The sequence below is a fragment of the Nicotiana tabacum genome, chromosome 12 (assembly GCF_000715075.1).
Source record: "Nicotiana tabacum cultivar K326 chromosome 12, ASM71507v2, whole genome shotgun sequence".
In the NCBI taxonomy this organism is placed as follows: Eukaryota; Viridiplantae; Streptophyta; class Magnoliopsida; order Solanales; family Solanaceae; genus Nicotiana; species Nicotiana tabacum.
This window is the reverse complement of record NC_134091.1, coordinates 114,372,284-114,399,386: the sequence shown is the minus strand read 5'-3', so window position 1 is coordinate 114,399,386 and position 27,103 is coordinate 114,372,284. Positions and strand designations below refer to the sequence as shown.

Genomic DNA, 27,103 nt, shown 5'->3' with positions numbered 1-27,103 from the left:
AATTTGTTTATTGGTGTAAATACACGAAACAAAAGTTATTCTTTTGTGTCCCAAAAGGGCCCTTCAATTGAAAAGAGCATCCCATGTTTTAATCTCAGTCGTTCGATCTCTGACAACCACTTTGATGTTTTACAAGACCCATAGGAAATAATACTCTTTTCATTCCAATTTATATTATACTTTTCTTATTCATCTGTAAAAAAGAAAAATATATTAATATATTTAAAAATAATTTAATTTAAATTTTTTATTTTATTTATTTTATTCTTATTGAGATACTTCTGTAGCGACAAAAATATTAAAACTTAATAAAGCTTTTACCCTTTCTGGCTTTTGTTAGTACTATACATCTGTTGTCTCTTTTCTACTTTTTGAACGGAAAATTTATTAAAAATAACTGATGAGATATGCTACGTAACATCTTACCCCTGCTCTACTCATAAAATTTTACTAGATTGTTGTTATTGTTATTGGTATACGTGTCATATAATTTGAAATAGTCACATTTAAACACGGTTTACTCTGTCGAGTTTGCTTTGTCTATATAATCAGAAGCACCAAAAGCTCCACCCCTCCCCCCCCACCACCACCCAAAAAGAAAGTTTTTGGCAAGTTTCATTTGAGGGGTTGCTATGGTTTTGCAAGACTGAAGTGTTAGAAGAGGAAAATGAGGAGGGAAATGGGTTTATTGCTTCATTATTTTCCGCTTGTTCTTCTTTCTCTTTTAGTAGCTTCTGCTCTTTCTCTTAATGAAGGTAATTTCTTTTACTATTATTTTCTTGCTTCCATTAGCTTGTGTTAACTATATTATTTACTCTGTGGTCTTTATTTCTAATTACGTTATGTTCTTGAATACGAGGACTTTGTTTTTTCTATTTATCTGTTTGTGCTTTGATACTTCTCTACCATCTTTCTTTGAACTTCTTTGCTAAGTTGCTCCGGCAGTTTAGGTGCCGCACCAGTGTCGACACTACATTGGTGTGGGCGTGGTTATAGGATCCGTACTGGATCTGGTCAGATGATTTAGGATTTTGGGTACTTTGACCGCGAAGGACAAGAGACGAGATACAATTGATTTCCGATATAAGAACCAAAACTAGATAAATTTGAAGAAAATAGCATACCTTAGGAAATCAATCTTTTACTTTCTGCTTCTCCTCTTAATCGAGCAGAAAGAGCAGTAGAGAGCGTCAACTGAGATTGTGGAAGACGGAGCTTTCAACAAATTGGGAAAGTTCAAGACCTTTGACTTTATTTGGATATTATATACTCCCTCCCTTTCAATTCAATTTAGATGAGGCACAAGTTTAAGAAAAAAAGAACTACTTTTGAAACTCGTGGTCTTGAAAACTTAAGTGTTAAACGTTTTGGGACCATGACATTTGTGTGAGTATCAAAACTTCTCATTGAGGGTAAAATGTGTAGAATGAAGAGTTTAAGAATTATTTACAAATTTAGAAATGTGTCATTTATTTTGGAACAAACTAAAAAGAAAAGTACCTCATGTAATTTGAAAGGCAGTGAGTATTTAATAATGCTGTCCCTTTGTAATAAAAGCTTGGCACACTAAGTCTGATTTTTATAATACTAATTAGAGATCTAATCTAAATTGTAGAAATAGTAATATTTAGTTATTTACTAGTAAATGAAAGATAACTATAAAAAAGTTAACTTGTAGGAGAATCCGAGAATGGACGAAAATCTAGAAATCATGCCTACAACTTGAGAATAAAAAAGAAATTTGCACTTCACAAGTTATAGGTAAATATTCCAAAAAATTCTCATAATTTAGGGATATTTTTACACTTTTAAATTATTTTTAGCCGGATTCCAAAACCCGTATCTGTATTAGGATTCCTATCCCCGAATCTTAGAATTTACATCTCGAAGGGTCCGTCTTTTAGATCCGCACCCGTGTCGGACACTTGCACCCGAGTCTGAGCAACTTACCTTCTCTGAATATTCTATATGTAGTCTCAAAGTGAGCAATTTTCTTGACACTGTTTTCTTTATTTCAAACAGTTGTCTTCATTTTAGCATCTTTCTTCACATTAGCTAGTAAAGTAGTTTATTCTCCATTCTGCCTTGCAAAGTATTAAGTATATCTTTTTTGAGTCAGGGCAACTTCTGTAGCTGGGGCTGAATGCTGGTGTTATGAAAGAGGCCAAATGTGTTAAAATGAGAATACTTTTGCTACCCTGTCATTTTCTGTGTTTTTTTCTAAAGAAAGAGAATTTTTTCCTTAGTAATCTTGACTTTCCAAACCTGGTATCTTCTTCAAACTTAACATATTAGAACATGGCATGGTTTCTTGGCTTATTAAATTCATACGCCCCAGCATTGCTGGAAATTGTTCAATGCACATGCACTTTCTCTTGTCTTCTCTTGGTCAGTTGTTAAATAGTCAGCATAATGTTTTTCTGAATGTTCATTGAGCATTACCAGGAGTTGCCTTTTTTCTGTTTCTGTCTTTTGAATGAACCTAATGTATCAATTAATATTCGACAAAAAAATCTCAGAAATGGGAAGGTGGATATCGTGGCTTATAGAAAGGTTTCTTTGCTCTAAGTTGTCGTGATTTCTCATTAATTTTTTCGTCTTTATGATGCTTTATTAGGAGTGTGTAGACCATCACATTTATTGAAAAAACCACATTTAACTGAATTTTAACTGTTGATGCTTAAACCTAGTTAAGACCTCTAGCTCGAGATATATAAATAGTTAATGCAGCTCAATATACTTCCATCTATTTATCTAGACATTGCCACCTAGACATGTGCTACATCCGCGCTGAAAAGAGCTGAATGAGCACAAAAGATTCATAGTGACGACCGTACAGAGTTTGTGAAGGAGGCTTAGTAGAGTATCTATGGGTTGCTAGAAATTTCTGTTTTCTTATTCACATCTTAGAGCACTGGAAAATTTGAAAGCATGTCTGTTTCTGCAATGGCTTTGGGATTTTTAAGTACTAGTAATGGAAGAGCTGGAGCCTTTAGATAGTGTCTCTTCAGTAATAACATTCCTGTCATAGGCTTCTAGCAACTCGCGTCAAAGTTAGTGACAAAATAGGGAGCATCTGTGTGTAAATCTAATGTTGGAAAGTATACATGCCTTAAGAAAAGATGAATAGCTTTACTTGATGTGTGATTCTCTTAGGTTAAATCAAATCAATTTGATTATGAAGATTGAGTACTAGAAGTAAATTACTGAGTCAGTTGAGGTAGAAAAGTATATTTTCTTAGGGTGCCTGTTATCAATCAGAAGTAAAAAGTCCAACACATTCTCCAGGATCGATACACAGCTAAGATTATCCTTTTTCTCTTCTTTTCCTTTATTCTAATTTCCCTTCAATCAGATTACTGCTTTCCTGCACAAGAAGTGTTGATTGAAGGTCTTCAAGTTTATTGTCCGTGTATGCCGGTTGATTGGGATGACATTTCTTCCGCTTAACTAAATTCTCATCCATCTTTCTTCTTTTCAGAGGCTTTCGTTGGTGTAAACATTGGGACTGACGTCTCAGACATGCCCAGTCCATCTAAGGTGGTGGCCCTCCTCAAAGCACAGCAGATTCGGCATGTCAGGTTATTTGATGCCGACCAAGCTATGCTACTTGCACTTGCTAATACTGGAATCCGCGTCACTGTTTCTGTACCAAATGATCAGCTCTTAGGAATTGGTCAGTCCAACTCCACTGCTGCCAATTGGGTTTCTCGGAATATTCTCACTCATTTTCCAGCCACCAACATCACAGCCATAGCCATCGGCTCTGAAGTCCTTACCACTCTTCCTAATGCTGCTCCTGTATTGGTCTCTGCCATGAGATTTATTTATTCCGCCCTCGTTGCTGCTAATCTTGACTCCAAAATTAAAGTCTCCACTCCACACTCTTCTTCCATTGTCCTCGACTCATTTCCGCCCTCACAAGCTTTCTTCAATCGCTCATTGGACCCTGTCATGGTTCCATTGCTCAAATTTTTGCAGTCCACCGGATCCTATCTTATGCTCAATGTATATCCATATTATGATTATATGAAATCCAATGGTGTGATCCCGTTGGACTATGCTCTCTTTCGTCCCCTTCCCCCTAACAAGGAAGCTGTTGATGCGAACACACTCCTCCACTACACTAATGTATTTGATGCCGTTGTTGATGCAGCATATTTTTCTATGTCCTACTTGAACTTCACTAACATTCCCATTATAGTGACCGAGTCAGGTTGGCCTTCCAAAGGTGACTCCTCAGAGCCAGATGCCTCTCTTGACAATGCTAACACTTATAATAGTAACTTGATTAGGCATGTTCTTAACAACACTGGGACCCCCAAACATCCCGGCATTGCAATTCGTACGTATATTTATGAGCTTTACAATGAAGATCTTAGACCTGGTTCTATTTCGGAGAAGAACTGGGGACTCTTCGATTCCAGTGGAATGCCAGTTTATACCATGCACTTGACAGGATCTGGAACGGTGTTAGCAAATGACACTACAAACCAAACCTATTGTGTTGCAAAGGAAAATGCGGAAAAGAAGATGGTGCAAGCTGCGTTGGATTGGGCTTGTGGACCTGGAAAAGTAGACTGTACTCCATTGTTGCAAGGAAATCCTTGTTATGAACCAAATACTGTGATTGCTCATGCATCATATGCTTTTGATGCATATTATCGCAAGATGGGCATGGCTGATGGAACATGTGACTTCAATGGGGTTGCTACAGTCAGTACGACTGATCCTAGTAAGTAGTCAAAACTATGTTTTACGTGAATACTCATCTTACATGAATTTTCTGACCTGAAACTTTGAATTGAATCTAAGATCCAACACCAAAAATGGTCTTGTCCAATCGGAATGCTACCAGAAACTATAAAAAGTGTCATGAAATTCTGGAAGTTTGAGATTCAATTTTCAGATTAATTATTCAGTTTGCTACAAAGATTTTGGAAAATTTATATGTCAATCAGGAAAATTAGCGAAAAGAATGAATGAAATCACAAGCTTATGAACTGGTTGTTTGCCTAGTGACTAGTCTTTGTAAATTTTTTGATTTGTTTGGCGCTTCCGAAATGCAGAGATGTAGTCTCTTCAGCTTGTAATGCACACAGGCATAGCAGAGAATTGAAGAACTCAATAGCAAAACCTTTCCCTGTGTTAGAAAAACTTTAGTAAAAGCAATATTCTTTTCCTCGAAATAAGATCACCATGGTTATTTAAGCTATTAATTTGCATTATGAAATACTTGTCGCTCTTTCTTTCAAGAATAAGCTTGCATAAACATTTTCTGGCTATTGCTTTGGGGACACTGTTGTGATTTTACATGATTACTGAGGCCTAATATTTGTTTTCCTGTTGCAGGTAATGGGTCTTGTATATATCCAGGAAGGTATGGCTTTAGTTTTTTTTATCAGCTATTAATCAGTCATTCTAAATCATCTTTGTCTATTTGGTTAGTTAATTATCTGCAATTACTGTTGCCTTGTTCCTAGTCTCAAAGCTTGTTTTTCTTGCTCTAGTATTACCCTCTTGATTACTTATGCTTCGTCTCTTTTCAATTTTCATATAGTGGAGGGAGAAATGGTACCTTCACAAATAGCTCTTCGCATGCTCCATCATCAGACTCAACGGCATCTGGCTGTCATTCACAGTATTCCCATGATGTTCGTACTTTCTTGAGCTCTCTAATTGTTGGTTTGGTACTCTGCAGTCTACACTGCAGCTTGCTTGTAACATAATGTGGATGGTGCTTTACGCAGCAGCATATTTACTGCATTTATGAAACCGGAGACACACTTTTACTCTACAACCTAGCTCCCAATTTTGTTCCTCCAAGGAGGGTTAAGGGTCGCATGGTCTTAGACGGAGCCAGTAACTGGCTTTGAGGTGAGTTCTCTGGAATGGTTTATAGGTGCAATCGAGGCAGAGAAAGTGTGTGGTTGCTGTAATTATCTTAGGGTAGAATCATTCTTTTCTTTCTGAAGCTGAGTTCCTTTGTCTTGAATGGGATTCATAATGCTTTTGAGTACAGGCAAGATATTCTTCGTCTGCATTCACGTACAGGCAAGTTTTTCTTGCCTTTAATTAAGGTGTGTTCAAATGCTGTTACTTATCCAGAAAGAAAGAAATAAGGCGTGGTTAAATGCTTTTTCATCGGCCCAGGGTTTCCTCATAGCCCTCTGGAACGATGGAATATCTCCTCATATAACCTGTGCTATATTCACACTTTCAACAGCAACAACATATCTAGTGTAATCTCGTGATGTTTGAGGAGGATGGGGTGTATGTGAAATTTACCCCTACCTTGTGTGATCAGGGGCGGATCCACCCCTTTAAGAAGGGGTGGCATGGCACCCGGTAAAATGATAAAAAATTTATATTCCTATGTTGAGATTTTCTTAAATTAGGTTAATTATCTGATCTTGCCATCCGCAACCGTAAACTAGACAAAGGTCCCATGACTGGTTGACATTTTTGAAAGCTTTTCTCGTGCGTAAAATTCTAAGTTGAATTTTTCTTGAACCTCGTCTGACTTTCTCTTTGCTTTGTTCTTATATTTCTTTTTGTCCTAGACATTTCCCTTTTTCGGCTGCCATCGAAGTTTCTATTTGTTGTTTTATTATATTTTTATGTTTTTCTTCTCTATTCTATTATTTTGTATGTGATCTTTAGCAAGAACACTCAAAAAAGAAACTCCTAAACTTTAAAATTATATAAAATAAGCAATCCTCTAATATGAGTTTTCTTCTTTCAAATCCGAAAAACTTGTGTCTTAATGAAAATTTTGGATTGAGATCAAATTTTTTTCATCTTTTTTATTATATCATAAAAATTTGTGTTATGCGATAGTTGTTAGATATTATTTAAATCACTTTACTATAATTTTGTAAGCATTGCTTAAAAAATATGTAATTTATGATTTTGATTTATGAAAAATTGTAGTTTATCTAATTTATGCTTATGGGGTATAATTTATTTATGGACAATATTTTTTTAAATTTTCTTATTCTGATTGATGTAATTCTCTTTTTGAAGATGTTATCTTGCGTAAATTAATTTTTAAATACAGAAAGATGTAATTTTTCAGTGAAAATGTTGATTTTACTTGTGTTGTTATAATAAGGTGTGATTCTATTTTAAAATTCTAATCACGTTTGTTTTTTTTATATTTGAGATATAATTTTCAAATATTCAAATAAAAAATACCTATTAGGTTGACCTGAATCAACTCAAAAAAATCGAATAAACGTTCCTAACAAATTTCATATTAGTCATTACAAAGTATATATTAAAGGAAATTATGGCACCTGCCAACTTCAAATCCTAGATCCGTCACGGTATTGAATGGCTTTTCAGCTGAGTATATAGGAGAGTGGTAATCTATTACTTTCCACCACTAGTCATCACACTGATCACTGATGATTTTGAAGAAGGGAGATACATTCTATATACGCATGCATGTAAAAACTTGGTCACATGTAGGATTAGTGAATAACCTTGCAAAAAATAAACTTATCGTAAGAATTATCATAATGTACTGAAGAAAGCAGAAGTATAAACTGCTGGTCAGGATGTTTGCCATTTTACAGAATCTAACAATGCATCTCTGATCTGCCCAAGCTGCTTCACTTAACTATTCATATTTAGTGCATGTACCTCTCTTCAGAATCTAGAGGTTAAATGCTACAGAATTCTGCTGCTGCTGCTGCTGCTGCTGCTGCTACTGCTACTGCTACCTTAACCTCCCTCAAGATACTATAGAGGGCAGTCAAAATTTCTTATTTCATTGCTTGTTGGACAGGGACTAATTAGGACCAGGCCAGGTTTAATAAGAAATTCCCTAAACTTAATGGTTGTTCATATCATATCCCGTATATTTGGTTTTTATCCAAAAACAAAAATTGGAAAGCTAGTATTTTTGAGTGGTTATTATCAGTATTTTAAAAAGCGCGAGCGTAAGGCGAGACGTTTTACATATGCCTCAACGAGGCGTAAGCCCCGAGGCACGGGGCGTAAGCTCCATAGATATTTAATTTTTAATATTTTATAAAATAATGTAATAACAGTAAATATTTATAAACATGTAAAATTGCATAAAAATTGAACAAAACTATAAATATGCGATATATATATGTGTGTGCGCGCGCGCGCGCTGTGTGTGTGTGTGTGTGTGTGTGTGTGTGTGTGTGCGCGTGCGCGCGTATTTTTATACAAAGTTTCTATAATTTTATAGTATATGTTAATCATTTGCACTTTTAGTCTAATTCTTTGCTATTATAATTATCTAGTTCTTTGCCTTTATATCCTAGTTGGTGTTTTATTTTACTAAGTAAAAGAATCTATTTCATGTTAAAAATAATCTATTTTTGAATATTCGTTGCTTTTGGGTGATATTGGCAGACTAGCTGACAAGATAAAGAATTGGGAAAGACTATAAATTAGGGCTTCAACCAATAAAAAGACTATAAATTAGAGCTTCAATTAATAAAAAAAAAGGTATTGACTTTTAAATTTAATACATTTCAGTTCTTTTTTAAAACTTTTGAGAATTTGGGTATTATATAATGGACTTATTCAATAAATTTTGTTTTAATTTGAAAAAGTCTATGGGGCTTACGCCTCAATACAAAAACGCCCCTCAAACGCACGGGCGTACGACTCTTGAGACTTTCGTCCCACACCATCGCCTCGGGGCATTTTTGATGCGCTTAGTCCCAGGGCTCGCCCCAATAACGGCTTTTAAAACACTGGTCTAAACCATCTCATTATTATTTTATCTCTAAATTATAATTTTCAAATTATAATCATAGTGTAACTTTTTCACAAGTTGAGCGATCCTAAGAAGGCATTTCGTCATTAATTGTTCACTTACGGAAGAAATAAGAGTAATAGCGGCTAAAATCATCTTAAAGTTGAAATGAAGAAAGTCGAGTTCTTGCATTTTTAACCATAAGGTTGGTTTTTTACTAGACCTCAGCTTAGAATTGATTAACCGATTCCCTTAGAGTAATGTATCGAACTAGGGTCGTTCAAAATCTAATCGTGACCGTACGCTCAATCGTAAAATTGGCTTATCGACTTATCGGTATCCGGTTATCGGATTAATGGTTAGTGAAATGGATTGAAATCTTATAGTTAACGGTTTAACGGTGCGAGGGAATTACTCAATTTTCTTATCGGATAAATTGTTAGAATGACTATATTTATATTTCTACGAGGGGCGGCTCAAATACATGTGTGGTCTAAAGCCAAAATTTAATGTGAGACATAAATTTTTAAAAGAAAATTATGATATATATATTTATTTGAAGTCTATTTTTCTATATTTTCGCGATGCAAAGTTGTTAATAATTTTTTTATAATCGATTTCCTCTAATAATTCCTTTTCAATTAATAATATAGCCAACTCATTTAATCTATCTTGAAATATTGTTAATCTCAGGTAAGATTTTATCAATTATAATCTTGAAAAACTTTTTTTCTTTGAATCAACTGTTACAAAAAATTCTACTTTTGTATGAAAAATACTAAATACTGAAGTATTTTTTTAAGTCCCTACTCCCTATAAACCTATTATTTTAAAAAAAAATGGGGGCCCAAAATTTTGGGGCCTAACACAAACGCCTTACTTGAAATAAGGTTAGAGCCGGCCTGATTTCTACCCCTATGTATATAAAATATATCTATTAGAACTTAGAAAGCCTAAACGCTAAAACCTTTTCACTTCTTAGGAAATAACCAGCACTCGATTCACAAAAGCACAGAAGGCAGATCTCCACAGTCCACTCCTCGATATTTCTACTTCACTGGCTATTCCCAAAATCGTCTTACTATTGGGTTAGTCTCTCTTCCTCTCCTTGAATGATTTCTTTTTCCAATTACCAATTAGTATCATTTCGATTCAATTCACTAACAATTGGAGTATCCAAAAATATCAAAAGTAAGAAAAGAACAATGATCTGTTTATACTTTTCTTCATATTTCTTGCAGCCGTCTCCTCCAAACCGCCACACCAAGCGATGGCCGGAAGTATTTCTGTTTATCCTAAAATTCGAGTAACAATTAAACTTATTTAGTGTTTTAAGGATACGTGATTTAATCCAATACCAATTGATAAACAAGGAATTGAATAGATAATCTGAATAGTAAAATAGATCAAACCAGTGTTCTAGCGGTGCTTTCGACCTCGATTCGGGATGGTCTCGAGGTTGGGTAAGAAGAACAATAAAGAACAGAAAATAAACAATAATGAACAGTAATGGATAGCAAGTGAAATAGAGATCAACGTTTTTGTATATGTTTTTCAGTGAATCAATCCTCCCTACAAATAAATGGGGTCCCTCTTTATATAGTAGAGGAATCCTAAATAAGGTACAATTCTAATAACGGAAAAAATCCCATGATTGGCATCAATAACCGCTTGATTCGATCTGTTCCGGGATTTCCGCCGAGATCTTCGGTCGGTTGCTAATATTTCGTCATTCCGTTATTATGCCTTGCTCGAAGTCGGTCAGACTGGGTCTCGATCTTCAGCGAACACTTCGATCTTCATGCTCCATACTCTGCCATTGAGCTCGAGCCTGGTCTATTACGAGCTTACTCTCGAGGCAGCTACTCGTGCCTATGAAATCTGACATGCCCTATTTCGACAGTATACAGATAGTCCCCGCGTTTCTTGGAATAAAATGATAAGAAACGGTTTGAGCCTTGATTTTTCTAAACCTCGATCATGACGTCGTCCTTATGACGTAAGTGACAGATGTGATCGAAACGTCCCGTCAGTTCAGTTCCCCAAATCATTAATGCCTGTCAGTTAGCGGTCGACCACTAATGCCACCGAACCGTCGCCGTGAACCTATAAATATTCTCTCCTTCATTGAATCAAACTTTACTTTTGCTCTAATCAAACCTCTAAGTATTCTCACTCTTTTCGTCTCCTCCTTTTCGCCGTCCATAGAGCCACCTTCGTTAGCACTGAAAGCACCAGTTTTTCATCTTCCTTCGCTCTTCTTTACTTATACAAATGGCAAAAACCTCAAAGACCGTACCGCAGAAGGAGAAAGAACTTTCTCCTCTTCCCGGCCATCCGGCGGCAAGGCGCCGGTGGAGCCGCTTCCCCACGAATATGTTCCTAGCCCATGTACTCTAAAATCCGACTTCAAGGTCGAAAACCTTTCATCGATTCCGGGCCGATGTGAGCATGTGTCGATGTACATGTGCTCGATATCGAAGAGCCACCTCGAGGCCGCGAAGAGGGACTGCAACTGGGGTCCTGAGGTCGTGGTGCAAATTCCTGCTCCCAAAGAGAGCATTGCCGCTTATGTGGAGGGGTTCCTAAGTGTTTACACTTACCCCTTCACATTGGGTCCCCTCGACCCAGTGGTTATTGATCTCTGTAAAAGATATCAGGTCACCCTCGGCCAAATTCACCCCTCTCTATGGCGCATAGTAATCATGCTGCGCTTCTTCTCTAGCAAGGCCGAGGTGCTAGAGTTTACTCTAAATCACCTCATGCGGTTGTACCGGCCTCGAATCTACCGAGGACTAATCGGGCTCCAACGCCGGGCAACGAAGGCCTTGATCTCGAGCATCGACGAGGACAAGGATCGGGGTTGGATGAGCCGTTTATATAGGTGAAGACCCGTGATATTATCCCGGAAGAGAAGATGTCGTTCCCTGAGGAGTGAAACTTCGACCGTAAGTGATCTTTTAAACTTTGTTCTTCGTACCTTCTTCGACTTCGCTTGATATCCCCTTTCGACATGCAGCTATTCCTTGGATTCCTCAAGCGGTACCTGACCTCGAAGATTAGGTTCGGAAGTTAGCCTCAACTTCCACTTATGCCGAACGCGTGTGGCGTGATTTGGCAAAGGGCAGATGAGAGGCCAAGAACCACGGTAAGGATCTCCTTTTTCATGTTCTGAAACACTTTTTATACTTCATTCGTCACTAATTTTCTTTCATGCAGGCCTGACCAAGGATGCCATTTTGAGGCCTTCAAGTGGCGGGGAAGAAACCAAGTCCCCGGTTCCGAAGCCGGGGGAAGACAAGAAGAGGAAAACTGCCTTGCAGTCCGAGGACCCCAAGCCCAAACCTCGAAGGGTGAGGAGGAAAGTAATCGCTCTCACGATGGACTCGGTTCAAAAACTAAGAGACAAAGAAGAGGAAAATGCCTCGGCACTGACGGTCTGACCTAGGAAAGCCGTCGAGTTTACCAAACCTTCTGAGCCGATGGCGGCTGCTAAAATCAAGCCTCATGTCGAGGAGGCTTCCAAAAAGAAATCGAGTGAGGATCCCAAATTACCAGAGGTCGAGATCGTTTCTCGGCCATTTGCAACTACACCGGACGGGGCCAGTTCTGAGACCCCGAAGATCGATCAGAGCGTCCCGAGCTACTTGCTCGGGACCATGACAACAAGTCACTTGCCTTCTCTTCCGACTTTTTCTGAGGAGGCATAAGTGGAGCTCGAGAGTTGAAGACCCATGATATAGGCGGAGTCTCTAGTGTAGGGGATCCCTTTCAGGATTGCTTTACTGGAGTCGATGATGCCTCTGATATCAGTAGCGCTTCTATTCTTTTAGAAGAGGCCCAACGTCTCTTATCTCGTGTAAGAATCAGTTTACTGCACTTCTTTTCTTTACTTTTTTTTTTCTTTTTCTCTTAATCTGACTTGTGTTTTCCTTTTTTGTATAGGTCTTCGCCAAGTTTCGAGCTGACCTTAGCCAGTGTGAAACCGAGCTCCAAAAGGTCTCGAAGGAGAGGAATGCTCTGAAGCTTCTTTGCTGCCAAAAAGATGAAACTATAAAGGACCTTCAAGCGGATTTGGCCAAGGCTCGCGAGGAAAAGGCTGAGCTAGATAAGCAGGTGAGCATCCTTTTGATAAAGTACGAACTTGACCCAACTGTGGAGGCTAATACTTCATTATCTCAGCTGCAGCAAAAAGTTGAAAGGATCGAGCTGCTTCGGGGAGAAGTCGATTAGGTAAAGGCCGATTGTGATCGGCGAAAGGAGAATATGGACCGCCTGGCTGCGAAAAAAGAAACTACCTTGGCCAAACTGTCATCGGCCGAGGTTCAACTTCGGTGCATCAAAGAGAAAATTTCAGCCCAAGCCAAGAGGATAGAAGAGCTTAAAACCGGGCTTGCTGAGGCCAAGGCGGAGATCGAGAAGACAAAGGTCATGGCAGACAAGTCCATTGCCATGTACCGGGCCGATACTGAGGCTACTCAAATGCAGCTAAGGGAGGCTTCTAACCGAGAGTAATGGATCCTTGACTCGGCAAAGTGTCAATCCTGGAGGGAAACCCTCGAAGAAATCCATACTCGAGGTTTTGACCTCTCCGAGGAGATAGCCCGAGCCAAGGTGTTTGAAGTTGAATCCAGGCAGCTTGCCTCCTTCGATGACGAAGACGATGATGAAGAAGGCAGTTGAGGCGGATCCAATGAGGGGCCTAAAGAGTAAGTTGCTCCCGGAGAAGAGGTCGAAACCGACCGTAGTTAGGGCTTAATTTCTCTCTTTGTAAGACCTTGATCGGTCTTTTGTACATAATATTTTTTATCGATATATAATAGAAAAACTTCTTATGAATGTCTTCTCAATTTTATGTTCAAACGTATTTTATGCTTTTGCCTTGTGAAAATTTTATTGTTGCAGCCTCTGTAATCGAGTGAACACTAATTCGATCTTTAGAATAAACCCTTAGGTTTTTAGACGCGCAAGGGCGAGTCCCAGGGCTCAATAATATGTTCGAAATTTCGGATGGCTTGATCGATGCCATGACTGCACTGTTTTTATAACTAAGTTCGAGTATGTTTCAAATTTATAATAGAGCAAACTCTTAGGTTTTTTATTAAATAATGGGTAATTTTCGAACTTATAGTAACATACCCCTTAAGGTTTTATGGCGGATCCTTGAGCTAAATTAAAGTCAACTTTATTTGAACTCGGAATAGTGAAACCCTTAGGTCCGAGTTGAGTGAGAACAAAGTCTCGAACTCTAAATGTATTGGCCCTTGGGCCCTTTTAGGTTGGGCCCATATGGCCTCTAAAAGACGGATATTATTTCCCCCTTTCGGCTTAAAAGACTTAGTAAAAATTTCTTTATGCCTTAGCATGTATTTTTTTTACCCATTGGGTTTTTTGAGGGTCCGATGTTAGTTGAAACCCTTTTGCTTTTTGTGCCTTAACACGTTTGTGTTAAAGATAATTTGATACATCTTAAGATTTTCCGAGGGCTGATTTTATCGGAACCCTTTTGATTATTTGCCGAGGGTAGCCTTTTTTAACCGATTTTTCAGAGAATTTGAAGGCCTATCGTTATTGCGGAATTCAGACGTCTCCGAGCCGCGTTATTTAGGCCGTAGCCTTTAGTTTAGCCGTAGCCTTCGGGTATGTATTTTGTCCATAGCCTTCGGGTATGCCTCTTGGGCTTATTTCCCAATAGCATTTCGAACTAGTTTTAAATGTCAGTCCTCGAGAATGGTGGCCTTGGCCTATAGATCGAGGGGTGCCCCTTTGAGATCTTATTAATTTGAGTTTAGATAACTCGAATATGCCTATCATCGATGGTAGTCTCCGAGTGTATATTTGCACTTTGGCTCTTGAACCGTTTCTCACAATATCATAAGCATGAGGTTTGTATAGTAGAGAATTTTTTTCGAGACACAAAATGTTTAAATGAAGAGAGAATGCTTCTTTGAATAGTTTATACTTGCGCACATATTTTGCCTTTGGGGCTCGACTAGTTTATATGGACATGGTTCACTTGACTGTTTGGCCCATTACAAAGCTTCCCTATCGAGGCCCTTTGATATGAAGTACTATTCTCAAGAATACAACATCTGAGGGTGATGCCCTCCAGTATTCAAGGTTGATTGCAAAGAAGCCTTGGATACTGTTGAATTGTCCTTAAGTAGCACATAATTGTTGCCTCGTTAAAACCTCTCCGGAAAAACCCATTTGGGATAAAAATCGATCTAAGGAAAAAAGAGTGCAACGTCGTACTTTAAAACCCGAAGTCTCGATGTCTTTGCTCGAACTCCTGCAATGAGTTAGCATTGAATATATATAAACGAAAGAAGTGAGAAAGTCATACCTTAATAATAATATCGTTTGAGAAGTGATAATTTCCAGTTGCTTGACAGTGGTTCGCCGTCTATTGTTCCGAGTTTATAAGACCCTTTTCCAACTATATCGAGGACTTGATAGGGTCCTTCCCAATTTGGACCGAGCTTACCTTCATTAGGATCTCGAGTATTGATGGTGACCTTCCTTAGGACTAAATCCCCGACCCTGAAGTGGCGAAGGTTGGTTCTTCTATTGTAGTACCTTTCGATTCGTTGCTTTTGTGCAGCCATTCGAACGAGTGCAGCTTCTCTTTTTTCATCTAATAATTCGAGGCTAGTATTCATAGCCTCATAGTTCGATTCCTCTGTTGCATGTCGAAACTTGGCGCTGGGTTCTCCGACTTTGACTAGAATCAAAGCTTCAGAGCCATATACTAAGGAAAATGGAGTTGCCCATGTACTGGACTTCGATGTTGTTCGATATGCCCAAAGGACTTCCGGTAGAATTTCTCTCCACTTCCTTTTAGCTTCGTTCAACCTTTTCTTCAGGTTTTGGATGATAGTCTAGTTCGTCGATTCGGCCTGTCCGTTCCCACTAGGGTGATACGGTGTTGACAATATCCTTTTTATTTTATGATCTTCGAGAAATTTTGTCACTTTACTGCCGATAAATTATTTACCATTGTTGCATACTATTTCTGCGGGTATCCCAAATCGATATACGATGTGATCCAGATGAAGTGTATAACCTTTTTTTCTCTCACTTTCTCGAACGCCTGTGCTTCAACCCATTTAGAGAAATAGTCAGTCATAAATAAAATGAACTTAGCTTTACCTGGGGCCGATAGAAGAGGGCCGACGATATCCATCCCCCATTTCATGAATGGCCATGAGGATAGGACTGAATGAAGTTGTTCTCCGGGCTGATGGATCATCGGTGCAAACCTTTGAGATTTAGCACATTTTCGAACAAACTCCTTAGTATCTTTTTCCATGCTATCCCAGTAGTATCCTGCTCTAATGATTTTGTGAATCAGTGATTCGGCGCCGGAGTGGTTCGCACAAGTGCCTTCATGGACCTCTCGTAAAACATGATCGGTGCCTCCTGGTCCTAAGCACACTGCCAATGGTCCATCGAATGTTTTTCTGTATAATGTTCCATCTTCAGCCAATGTGAATCGAGCAACTTTGGTTTGTAAGGTTCTCGACTCTTTTAGGGTCTGATGGGAGCTTTCCATTTTTCAGGTATTCAATATATTTATTCCTCCAATCCTAGGTTAAGCTTGTAGAGTTTATCTCGACATGACCTTCCTCGATCACAGATCTCGAGAGTTGAACGACAGTCCCCGAGCTGATCTTATCTTCCTCGATCGATGACCCCAAGTTTGCAAGTGCATCGGCCTCACTGTTTTGTTCTCGAGGTACATGCTGTAAAGTCCATTCCTTGAAACGGTGCAAAGTTTCCTGCAGCTTGTCCAAATACCTTTGCATTCTATCCTCTCGAACTTCGAAGGTTTTGTTTACTTGGTTCACCACAAGTAAAGAGTCACATTTGGCTTCAATGACTTCTGCCCCCAAGCTTTTAGCTAGCTCGAGACCTGCAATCATGGCCTCGTACTCGGCCTCATTGTTAGTCAACCTAGAAGTTTTGATAGATTGCCTAATAGTGCTACCCGTGGGCGGCTTCAAAATGATGCCAAGCCCGCACCCCTTCACATTTGAAGCACCGTCTATGAAAAGGTTCCATTCCCCCCATGACGTACCCAATTTTAACAAGAGTTCCTTTTCAACTTCGAGTACTTGGGTTGTCGTGAAATCGGCCACGAAGTCCGCTAAAATTTGAGACTTGATGGTCGTCCAAGGTTGATATTCGATGTCGTACCCACTGAGTTCGACGACCCATTTGGCCAATCGACCCGATAGTTCGAGCTTGTGCAAAATATTACGAAGTGGGTAAGTGGTTAGTACGCATACTGGGTGACATTGAAAGTATGGTCTTAACTTTCTAGAGGAGCTAATCAGTGCAAGTGCTAATTTTTCTAAGTGTGGATATCTAGTTTCTGCTTCTCTTAAGGTTTGACTTACATAATAAACGAGAAATTGCGTACCTTGCTCTTCTTGAACTAGGACACCACTTACCGCAATTTTCGGTACTGCCAAGTACAAGTAAAGCTTCTCATCTGCCTTTGGAGTGTGAAGCAGTGGTGGGCTCGATAGGTATCGCTTCAACTCTTCCAATGCCTGTTAGCATTTCGGGGTCCAGGTGAAATCGTTCTTCTTTTTGAGTAAAGAGAAAAATCTGTGGCTTCGATCCGATGACCTCGAAATGAATCAGCCTAAGGCAGCTATCCGCCCAGTTAGCCTCTATATGTCTTTTACACTATCCACGATGGCGATGTCTTCGATGGCCTTGATTTTATCGGGGTTGATCTCGATTCCCCGATTCGATACCATGAAGCCAAGGAACTTGCCCGAACCAACCCCGAAAGCACATTTCTCGGGATTGAGCTTCATGTTGTATTTCCTTAAAATCTCGAACGTTTCCTGCAAATGAGCCAAATGATCCTCTGCGCACAGGGACTTAATTAGCATGTCATCAATATAAACCTCCATTGATTTACCTATTTGTTCTTCGAACATTTTATTCACTAGGCATTGGTAATTAGCTCCTGCATTTTTTAGCCCGAAGGGCATTGCATTATAACAATATATTCCATACTTGGTGATAAATGAAGTCTTTTCTTGGTCTTCCGGCTTCATTTGGATTTGATTGTACCCGGAATAGGCATCGAAAAAAGTAAGGATCTCGTGACCGGTCGTGGCATCGATCATGCGATCGATGTTAGGCAGTGGAAAAGAATTTTTGGGGCATGCCTTATTTAAATCCTTATAATCTACACACATTCTAAGTTTATTCCCCTTTTTAAGGACTACAACTACATTGGCTAACCATTCGGGATATTTTACCTCCCGAATGGATCCTGTTTTGAGAAGTTTAGTTACCTCGTCCTTTATGAAATCATGCTTTACTTCGGACTGGGGTCTTCTATTTTGCTTCACCGATTTTAATCTAGGGTCCAGGCTTAGCTGATATGTCGTTACCTCCGGTGGAATCCCTGTCATATCTAAATGGGACCACGCAAAAAATTCTATGTTATCAACAAGAAATTGAATAAGTTTTTTCTTGAGTTTGTGGGTTAATCCCGTTCCCAGGTATACCTTTCGCTTGGGCAGGTACTCGATCAATACAGTTCCAGCTCTTCGACCGTTGATTTGGTGACGTCAGTATCTTCGGGAACAACAAAAGTTCGAGGGGTCAGAAAATCCTCATCTTTTTCTTCTATCTCCCGCTTCCCCGATTCGGTCGAGGCTGGTTGCTGTGATTGCTATTTGACTTCCTGTTTATCTTTGATGTTCGACCTTTGCGAGGATGATAGTGTCGATATCGGTGTTACCTCATCGACCACAAACATTTCCTTTGCAGTATGCTGCTCCCCGTATACTGTTTTTACACCGTCTGATGTCGAAAATTTTATTATTTGGTGGAGAGTCGAAGGGACTGCTCTCATATTGTGGATCCAAGGCCTTCTGAGTAGGGCATTGTACCTCATGTCGCCCTCGATCACGTGGAACTTAGTATCTTGAATGGTTCTAGCCACGTTTACCGGTAGAATAATCTCTCCTTTAGTTGTTTCACTAGCCATATTGAAGCCGTTTAGGACCCGAGCTGTGGGCACGATTTGATTTTGTAGGCCGAGCTGCTCCACGACCCTCGATCGGATGATATTCTCCGAGCTACCTGGATCTACTAAAACACGCTTAACTTAAACTTTATTTAATAAGATAGAAATTACCAGAGCGTCGTTGTGGGGCTGAGAAACGCCTTCTACTTCTTCGTCGTTGAATGATAAAGTGCTTTCGGGCACATAATCTCGGGTTCTTTTTTCCCTAGTGATTGATACCTTAGTGCGTTTGAATATGGGTCCCCGTGGAATGTCGACCCCACCGACGATCATATGAATGACATGTTGGGGTTCCTCATATTCATTTTTTCTGTTGGCGTCTCTTTCTCTGAAATGATTCTTGGCTCGATCGCTGAGGAACTCTCGAAGGTGGCCCTCATTGAATAAACGGGCTACCTCCTCCCTTAATTGCCTGCAATCCTCGGTTTTGTGACCATGCGTGCCATGATACTTGCATATCAAATTTGGATTTCTTTGAGAAGGATCAGTTTGTATGGGTCTGGGCCACCTAGTATCTTTGATCCTTCCGATTGCCGATACAATGCCTGATGCATCAATGCTAGAGTTATATTCCGATAACCGAGGTGCTTCTGTGGGATCGGCATACTTGTCAAAACCACTCTTGCTCATAAGTCCCCGAGAATTCTGTCCTCGATCACTTCTCCGATCGTTCCGGGCAGAATTGCGTCCTGAACCATTATCGTTATTGTTCCTTCGATCCGCGGTATATGGTTGATATCGGTCTCTGTTCAACCTTGGCTCCCTGTCGATGTCCCTCTGATTTTTAACTGCCGACCTGTTTGGATGTGCTGAATCGGAAGGAGCTCCCAATTAATCGTCCTCGACCCTGATCTTTGATTGGTATCGATTGTGCACATCTGCCCAAGTTACAGCTGGATATTCGATCAAATTTTGTTTCAACTGACGTGATGCTACCTAACTCCGCTCGTTCAACCCTTGTGAAAGCTTGAACGGCCCAATCATCTGTGACCGGTGGCAACTCCATGCGTTCCATTTGAAATCGGGATACGAACTCCCTCAGCATTTCATTATCACTTTGTCTTACCTTGAAAATGTCCGATTTCCTCGTTGCAACCTTTATGGCCCCGGCATGTGCCTTTATGAAAGAATCTGCTAACATGGCAAATGAGTCGATGAAATTTGGAGGCAGGTTGTGATACCAAATCATTTCTCCCTTCGAAAGGGTCTCTCAGAATTTTTTCAACAACACAGATTCGATTTCATCATCCTCTAAATAGTTACTCTTGATGGCGTATGTATATGAAGTAACATGCTCGTTGGGATCGGTGGTACCATTATATTTGGGTATGTATGGCATACGAAACTTCTTTGGAATAGGCTTCAGAACCACACTTGGAGGAAAGGGTTTTTGTATAAACTTCTTTGAATCCACCCCTTTCAAGATTGGCAGTGCCCCCGGTATCTGATCAACTCGAGAGTTGTATGTCTCCATTTTTTTATCGTTGGCTTCGATTCTCTTCTCCCCTGATTTAATTCTTTTGGTGAGCTCCTCCAGCATTTTAATTATCGCAGGATCAGTCTCCGATTTGTTACCATTCAGCCTCTCCGGTACTGGCTCGGTACGGCGAGTAATTTCTGACTCGACCCTATTCAGAGCTCTAGGTTGATTTTGTAACTGAGCAATAGCGGCTTGCTGAGCCTGAAGCATCTCGAATATTACTTGGAGACTGACTCCCTCGTCTCCTCTGCCCTGTGTTCCTTGGCTTCTAGATCGGCCTTCTCTGCGTACACTCTCATCGAGATCCGCGCCTAGGTCCGTATTTAGAGCAGCGTGCGAACTGCCATCGATGGGGTTAGCAACCGGTGCTCCCCCGTGATTAGCCTGTGGCACTTCGATTCCTGGATCAATTATATTTTCGTTTTCACCATGGAATCCGAGGCCATTGTCACCGTGTGTGGATGCATTTTGTGAGTTTGACATGTTTTAACCTGAAAGCAAAGATACTTGACAAGAACAAGCGTAAAATAGTGTGTTTCATCAGAATCAGTACTGAAAAATCACTGTTATCCTTATCCTCACGGTGGGCGCCAAACTGTTTACTCTAAAATTCGAGTAACAATTAAACTTATTTAGTGGTTTTAAGGATACGTGATTTAATCCAATACCAATTGATAAACAAGGAATTGAATAGATAATCTGAATAGTAAAATAGATCAAACCAGTGTTCTAGATTTCGACCTCGATTCGGGATGGTCTCGAGATTGGGTAAGAAGAATAATAAAGAACACAAAATAAACAATGATGAACAATAATGGATAGTAAGTGAAATAGAGAGTAGTGTTTTTGTATATATTTTTCAATGAATCAATCCCCCTACAAATGAATGGGGTCCCTCTTTATATAGTAGAAGAATCTTAAATAAGGTACAATTCTAATAACGGAAATAAATCCCATGATTGGCATCAATAACTGCTTGATTCGATCTGTTCCGGGATTTCTGTCGAGATCTTCGGTCAGTTGCTAATATTTCGCCATTCCGTTATTATGCCTTACTCGAAGTCAGTCATGCTCGGTCTCGATCTTCAGCGAGCACTTCGATCTTCATGCTCCATACTCTGCCATTGAGCTCGAGCCTGGTCTATTACGAGCTCTCTCGAGGCAGCTCCTCGTGTCTATGAAATCTGACATGCCCGATTTCGACCGTATACAATTTCATTGTCACTTCTTTGATTAAATGTAGAGTGTACTGATCTCATTTTTATTATCTCTTTGATTTAGTCGATAAATCGTCTGATAATTACTAATTCGTTACCTAACCGCCCGATATATTATAGATTGACTAACGAATTAATCTAAAAGTCAGATAACCAATAAGGCGAACCGTTAAACGTAATTATTCGCCCGATACGTAGCCCTATATCGAACTAAAGGATAGGAGCGACCTATCATTGACGACTAGGAAGGCTTGGAAAGGGATCAAACATATTAAAGAGGAGCTTTCACTGTCAATAGCCGGTAGATGATGTCACTAGCTGTAACTTTTTTATCTACTTAAAAAGGGTAAATAATACAAGCGATCAAGCTGGCAAATCGGGAATAAACATGTGCAACATTATATTACAAACCTTAGTACTCACAATTCCTTCCCTATAATATTCACTTAATATATTAGAATACAAATCTTAGAACTCATTATTGTACCCTCTGGAATTCCACATTCCCCTATCTACTCATTCCTCCTTCAACTGTTGGTGGCATAATCAGTCCACGATTTTGCCTCTCCACATTTCCATGCCAACCTGTGCATAAAAAAAATACCAAGAGTTAATAAAAAAATTGTTTTCGAATTTGTACCTCTGTTAAAGATATTTGGCCAAACTTTTAGAAGAAAAAAAGTCATTTTGAGTAGAAGCAAAAACAGTTTTAGAGAAACATAAAAAAAGTAATTTCTTCCCCAATTTTTTTATTTTTGAAAACCACTTTTGAGAAAAATAATTTGGCAAAAAAAAATGCAAATAGATTAATAATTGTTTTTACCAATGGACATATCAACTCCACGATTTTTGAGCTCGCGATATTCTTGGCATAAGGCACAAGCTTCACAGAAACAGTGAAGCAAGCAATCCCCACAAGGGCTTTCTTTCAACAAGTATTGTTGTCTCATCTTGGAACGATAGAAACAAGAGTAAAAACATGGGCAACCAGTCACACATATTATTATTGCGTATAATGCTCCACTTACTCCACAAGCTGCAATATGAAGCCAAAACAAATATTACTATAATTAATATAGGGAAGACAGAAGGTTAATAAATTCACGATTTTAAGGTAGTACTAAGGTAGTTTAATTGGGTTATTTTTTATTAGATTAAAAATAAAAAATAAAAAATAAACAATACAAAATAAGAAAATACTGTCGAAAAATTATATTTTTCGGTAACTATGATTTTTGTGTTAGTTACTGAAAGTTTTATGATTTTACATGAAAAAAAGTCATAGTTATATGATCATTTGTAAAATTTATCCAGCAGTATAAATGTAATATAGAAGTAGTATCTGCTTAGAAAATTTCAATTACATGTAGAGTTCGAAGTGAAAGCAGTAATTGCGGTCACAATGATTTATAGAATCTCAAGATTCACGATTTTAAATCTTTTCTTAATTACAAAGTATTATTATTTTAGCATAAATTCTTACTGAAAATGGTGCGAATTAATGGTTTGCTCAGGTTAGTTTCTTGCAAGTTCAAGTCAGTTGAATTTAGTATTTTGTACTCCTTCCGTTTTCTTTTATTAGTCCTGTATTGACTTTACACTCTCTTAAGAAATTATTTACATTAAAAATTTATTTACTAAATTACCGTTAGTAATGGTAAGTACAATATTTTCAATAAATCAATGATTGAGAAGTGGGTAAGATTAGAAAAAGAAAAAGAAAAAGAAAAAGAAAAACCAATTCAAGAATTGGTCAACAGCCACACTCATTCTTCGTACTTTCTATTTTATCTTTTAAATTGAACCTCAGTATTCAAACAAATAAACATTAAAATAAAAAGATAAATGAAATACTTACAATTTGAACCTTTGTCTATGATCTCAGCTATCTGTCCAAAAGTGATGCATGGACACCAGAATGTTATGCAACCTGATCAAACAAACAATTGAGAAAAAAGTAAACAAACAGAAAAAAATTTCATATTTTTTTGGTTAATTTGACTAATCTTTAAAGCTAAATTAGATTAAATCAATTAGATATTTAAAAACTATAATATGAAAAAAAGTTTGTCTCTGGAGAAGCGAAAAAATGTCATAAATTGAGATAATAAAGGAAGAAACAAACACGAAAAATGTAATGAAGATTATCTATCATATGAACTTACAATTCTTGGGGTCGGACATACAGTCACATAAACCAGTTGACCATGGAACATGATTCTTCTTTTTCCGATACATGGCCGGCGGCGGATCGATTGACTCCACATACAACTGGCCTTTAGAGCTCACCGGAACACCGGTCTGCAACGGCGGCGGCGTTTCGTCGCCATATGAAGATGAAAACTTCTGGTATTGATCACTTGAACTTGTTGAAGACTTCATAATGATGAGGGAGCTGAGAGTTGTTGGTTTGGAATTTTGGATAAAAGAAAGTGGAAAATTTCACTAAATATATGATATGTATTTCTATCGGACAAGTCTGTTATAATAAATAATTGGTCTAGTCAATTTTGACGTTTCAAAAACTCTCACAGCGTGATTGTGATAGCTAAGAAACTTCCTACTCCGTGTTTTTTTAATTTTAGTATAGTATGATTTTTCTCTTTTCTTAATACTTCAATTATATCACCAAATGGTTGAGCTAGGATAGATATAATCCTTCACTTTTTCACTAAATATTTTGAGTTCAAGCTCTAAAATTAGGAAAAACATTGATAGGGAGCGCTTCCAATTTAACGGCATTACACGCCGGGGCGGACCCGTATAGGGTAAGGGGTTTATATGAATCCGCTTCGTCGAAAAATAACACTATATATAAGTATATTTTATATTTCTAAAAAAGTTTTATGTATAAAAATTATTTTTACCCCGCTTGAAATAGCGACGACGAATAGCATGTTGGCAAGGTGGGTTCAAATTTTCCCCAAGGTCTTGAGTTTGAAACCAGTCAGAACTCTTTTATCTTTATACATTTTTTCTATTTAAATACGACGTCGTTTTAGTTATTATATCTAAAATACAACGACCCCAATTCCCAAACTAACAACCCCAATTTTGAAACCCTTCTCTGTTCTCTGCCTATTTCATAAAAAATGTTCGCTGCCTCTCTCTCTCTCTCTCCCTCCCTTTCTCTCTGTCTACTGAATCTTTTAGTTCAATTTCAAGGTCATATTGCTTCCTTCCATAGTCGTCTCCTGCTATTAGCCAATATCGTTTCGTGTTGGTTGTCGCCTCTCACTCTCTCACCGTCAACTATCACCATCATATTTCTCTCTGATTTCTAATCTTTTTGTTGTACATATAAATTAGGTCTATCTTATCATTAAGTGATTTAGGGATGACTATAACACATTGCATTCAGATTAATCTTGTTTTCTAATTCTAGTTTGGTATTTGATGAAATTAATAGATGTTACATTATGAAAGTAGATGAGATTTTGATTGGTTGTTAATATGTAGTGTATGAGTGTATCTGTGCTTGGCTAACCGCATTATATAGGTGTTCCTTTCAATTAACTTAATTATTTCATGATATAAGTAATCAGCTTTAAAATACTTGCCCATCACTAGAAAATACATTGTTGATTTTTTATTTGTTCTCTCTGTTACTTCAAGAAAAGTTATGATGAAAATAATAACTCCTGTAAAGATATTTTGAACTTCCAAAGTTGTGGTCCAAAGCTCTTTAATGATGATTAAAATCTCATCTAACTGTTTTATAATATAATAATATGTAAAATAAAAAAAAATTAAATTATTGGTGAAGAATGAATAAATGTTAGTTTAAATTTAAGTTTAATTAAATTATTCTTCTAAATGTTAGGTTACAATAACTCAATGCTCGTTTTAATGAGGTGACAACGAACTTGCTTGTTGGAGTAGCTTGCTTAAATCCAGTTGACTCATTTTCCAGTTTTGACATAAACAAGATATTGAGGATGGCTAAATTATATCCTGATGATTTTGATGAGAATATAACGGTTACACTCAAGAATCATCTTGAAACTTATATTGTTGATATTCGTGATGTTGATGAAAGATTCTCAAATCTACAAGGACTTGTTGTTCTTTCTGAAACACTAGTTAAGACAAAGAAGCATTTAAGTTATCCATTTGTGTTTCGCCTTGGGGAATTTTCTTTTCTTCTACCTGTTGCCACTGCTACAGTTGAAAGAACTTTTTCGGCGATGAAGTTGATCAAGAGTGAATTGCGAAAACGAATGAATGACGAATTCATGAGCGGTTGTTTGGTACCTTATTTAGAAAGAAAAATATTTAACACCATTTCTGATGAGACTATTATGAATACGTTTCAGGAAATGAAAACTCGTAGAAGACAATTGTAATAATATATTTTTTTGTTGACCTCTTTATATATTTACTTCTTCACATTTTGAACCCGCTTGATAAAAATCCTGGGTCCTCCACTGATTACACGATATAAATTTGGATTTGCTAGATCCAATACAGTATCAACAACAACAACAATAAAAACTCAGTGTAATCCCGTAAGTGAGATCTGGGAAGAATTGTATGTACGCAGACCTTACCCCTTACCTTATAAAGGTAGAAAGGTTATTTCTGATAGATTCTCGACTCAAGAAACAGTGAGATAATGCAACAAACAATAGTAACAATAATGTAATAGGGTAACATAAGCTAATAACACAACGTGTAATAATAAAAAATCAGGAATAAAAAAATACAAGAATAGTACTGGCAGTACTACTGGTAAGCCTATGAGAAACTCACGGGTACCTGTCAGCTTTCAACTATAATCCTTGACCTCCACATCTTCTTGTCATGGGTCATGTCCTCGACAAACTTCAACAATGACATGTCCTGCTTAATCACCTCTTCCCAATACTTCTTTGGCCTACCCCTACCCTTCCTCAAACATGCCATGGTTAACCTCTCATACCTCCTTACCGGGGAATCATTGTCTTTTCTTTTCACATGGTCAAACCATCTCATGCCTCGATTCCCGCAACTTATACTCCATAGAAACCACTCCCACCTTATCCCTAATAACTTTATTCCTAATTTACCTTTTCTGGTATGACCACACATCCATCTCAACATCCCTCATTTCAGCTACGTTCATCTTCTCGGCATGAGACTTCTTAACGTGCCAACACTCAGCCTCATATAGTCGGCTAACCATCACTCTGTAGAACTTGCCTTTAAGTCTAAGTGGCACATTCCTATCACATAAAACCCCCGAAGCGAGTCTCCATTTCATCCACCTGTTCTAATACGATGAGAATCATCTTCATCAATCTCCCCTTGCCTTGGATCCCAATACATATATCAAACACTAATAAAAATATTTTTAAAAAAAATCTTAGAATTGTTGAGTTAAACTAATAAAGGGATTTAGGTTAGTGATATCTGACTTGTCGAGTCATGATTGGAATGCCGTTTTGACTCAGTCATCATCGATGTGTTGACTCGTATCAGCTCTTATTTAATATGGGTTCGTTTAGTTTATTGCATTAAAGAAATGATTTCAACTAAATTTTGCATAAGTAATACAATACTTGGTTTATCGTGCAAGAAAATAATTGAATTAAATGTGCAATATGTGTATAATAGTTTTTTCAGGG

At 38.2% G+C, this 27,103-nt stretch overlaps 3 protein-coding genes and 1 long non-coding RNA gene across 4 annotated transcripts; 3 read left to right on the top strand and 1 right to left on the bottom strand.

Moving 5' to 3' along the window:
- Positions 1 to 346: 346 nt before the first annotated feature.
- LOC107765119 (glucan endo-1,3-beta-glucosidase 3) lies at positions 347 to 6,043 on the top strand. The gene is made up of 4 exons (XM_016583728.2): positions 347 to 755; positions 3,482 to 4,735; positions 5,353 to 5,380; positions 5,561 to 6,043. Exons 1-4 carry the CDS (start codon positions 668 to 670, stop codon positions 5,727 to 5,729), a joined length of 1,539 nt encoding a protein of 512 aa, XP_016439214.1. The 5' UTR covers positions 347 to 667; the 3' UTR covers positions 5,730 to 6,043.
- A 3,649-nt stretch (positions 6,044 to 9,692) lies between these two features.
- LOC107765121 (uncharacterized) lies at positions 9,693 to 13,617 on the top strand. Its single transcript, XR_001643370.2, has 3 exons — positions 9,693 to 9,828; positions 12,686 to 12,856; positions 12,923 to 13,617. It is a non-coding gene; the product is annotated as an uncharacterized LOC107765121 (long non-coding RNA).
- Positions 13,618 to 21,803: 8,186 nt separating this feature from the next.
- On the bottom strand, positions 21,804 to 23,962 carry LOC107765118 (protein PLANT CADMIUM RESISTANCE 2). Its single transcript, XM_016583727.2, has 4 exons — positions 23,663 to 23,962; positions 23,356 to 23,427; positions 22,321 to 22,533; positions 21,804 to 22,082 (listed from the first exon to the last, which is right to left on the bottom strand). Exons 1-4 carry the CDS (start codon positions 23,877 to 23,879, stop codon positions 22,006 to 22,008), a joined length of 579 nt encoding a protein of 192 aa, XP_016439213.1. The 5' UTR covers positions 23,880 to 23,962; the 3' UTR covers positions 21,804 to 22,005.
- Positions 23,963 to 25,435: 1,473 nt separating this feature from the next.
- LOC142167338 (uncharacterized) lies at positions 25,436 to 25,843 on the top strand. The gene has a single exon (XM_075227500.1). The coding sequence runs from the start codon at positions 25,436 to 25,438 to the stop codon at positions 25,841 to 25,843; it is 408 nt and encodes a 135-aa protein (XP_075083601.1).
- The last annotated feature ends 1,260 nt before the right edge of the window (positions 25,844 to 27,103 follow it).

Excerpts from the sequence above, each read along its gene's own strand:
- LOC107765118 (XM_016583727.2), bottom strand. The coding sequence starts at position 23,879 with ATGAAGTCTTCAACAAGTTCAAGTGATCAATACCAGAAGTTTTCATCT. Across the intron at positions 23,428-23,662 it reads TATGTCCGACCCCAAGAATT|GTTGCATAACATTCTGGTGT; the intron begins GTAAGTTCATAT and ends TTGTTTGATCAG. Across the intron at positions 22,534-23,355 it reads CATAGACAAAGGTTCAAATT|CTTGTGGAGTAAGTGGAGCA; the intron begins GTAAGTATTTCA and ends TTCATATTGCAG.
- LOC107765119 (XM_016583728.2), top strand. The coding sequence starts at position 668 with ATGAGGAGGGAAATGGGTTTATTGCTTCATTATTTTCCGCTTGTTCTT. Across the intron at positions 756-3,481 it reads TGCTCTTTCTCTTAATGAAG|AGGCTTTCGTTGGTGTAAAC; the intron begins GTAATTTCTTTT and ends TCTTCTTTTCAG. Across the intron at positions 5,381-5,560 it reads TCTTGTATATATCCAGGAAG|TGGAGGGAGAAATGGTACCT; the intron begins GTATGGCTTTAG and ends ATTTTCATATAG.
- LOC142167338 (XM_075227500.1), top strand. The coding sequence starts at position 25,436 with ATGGCTAAATTATATCCTGATGATTTTGATGAGAATATAACGGTTACA.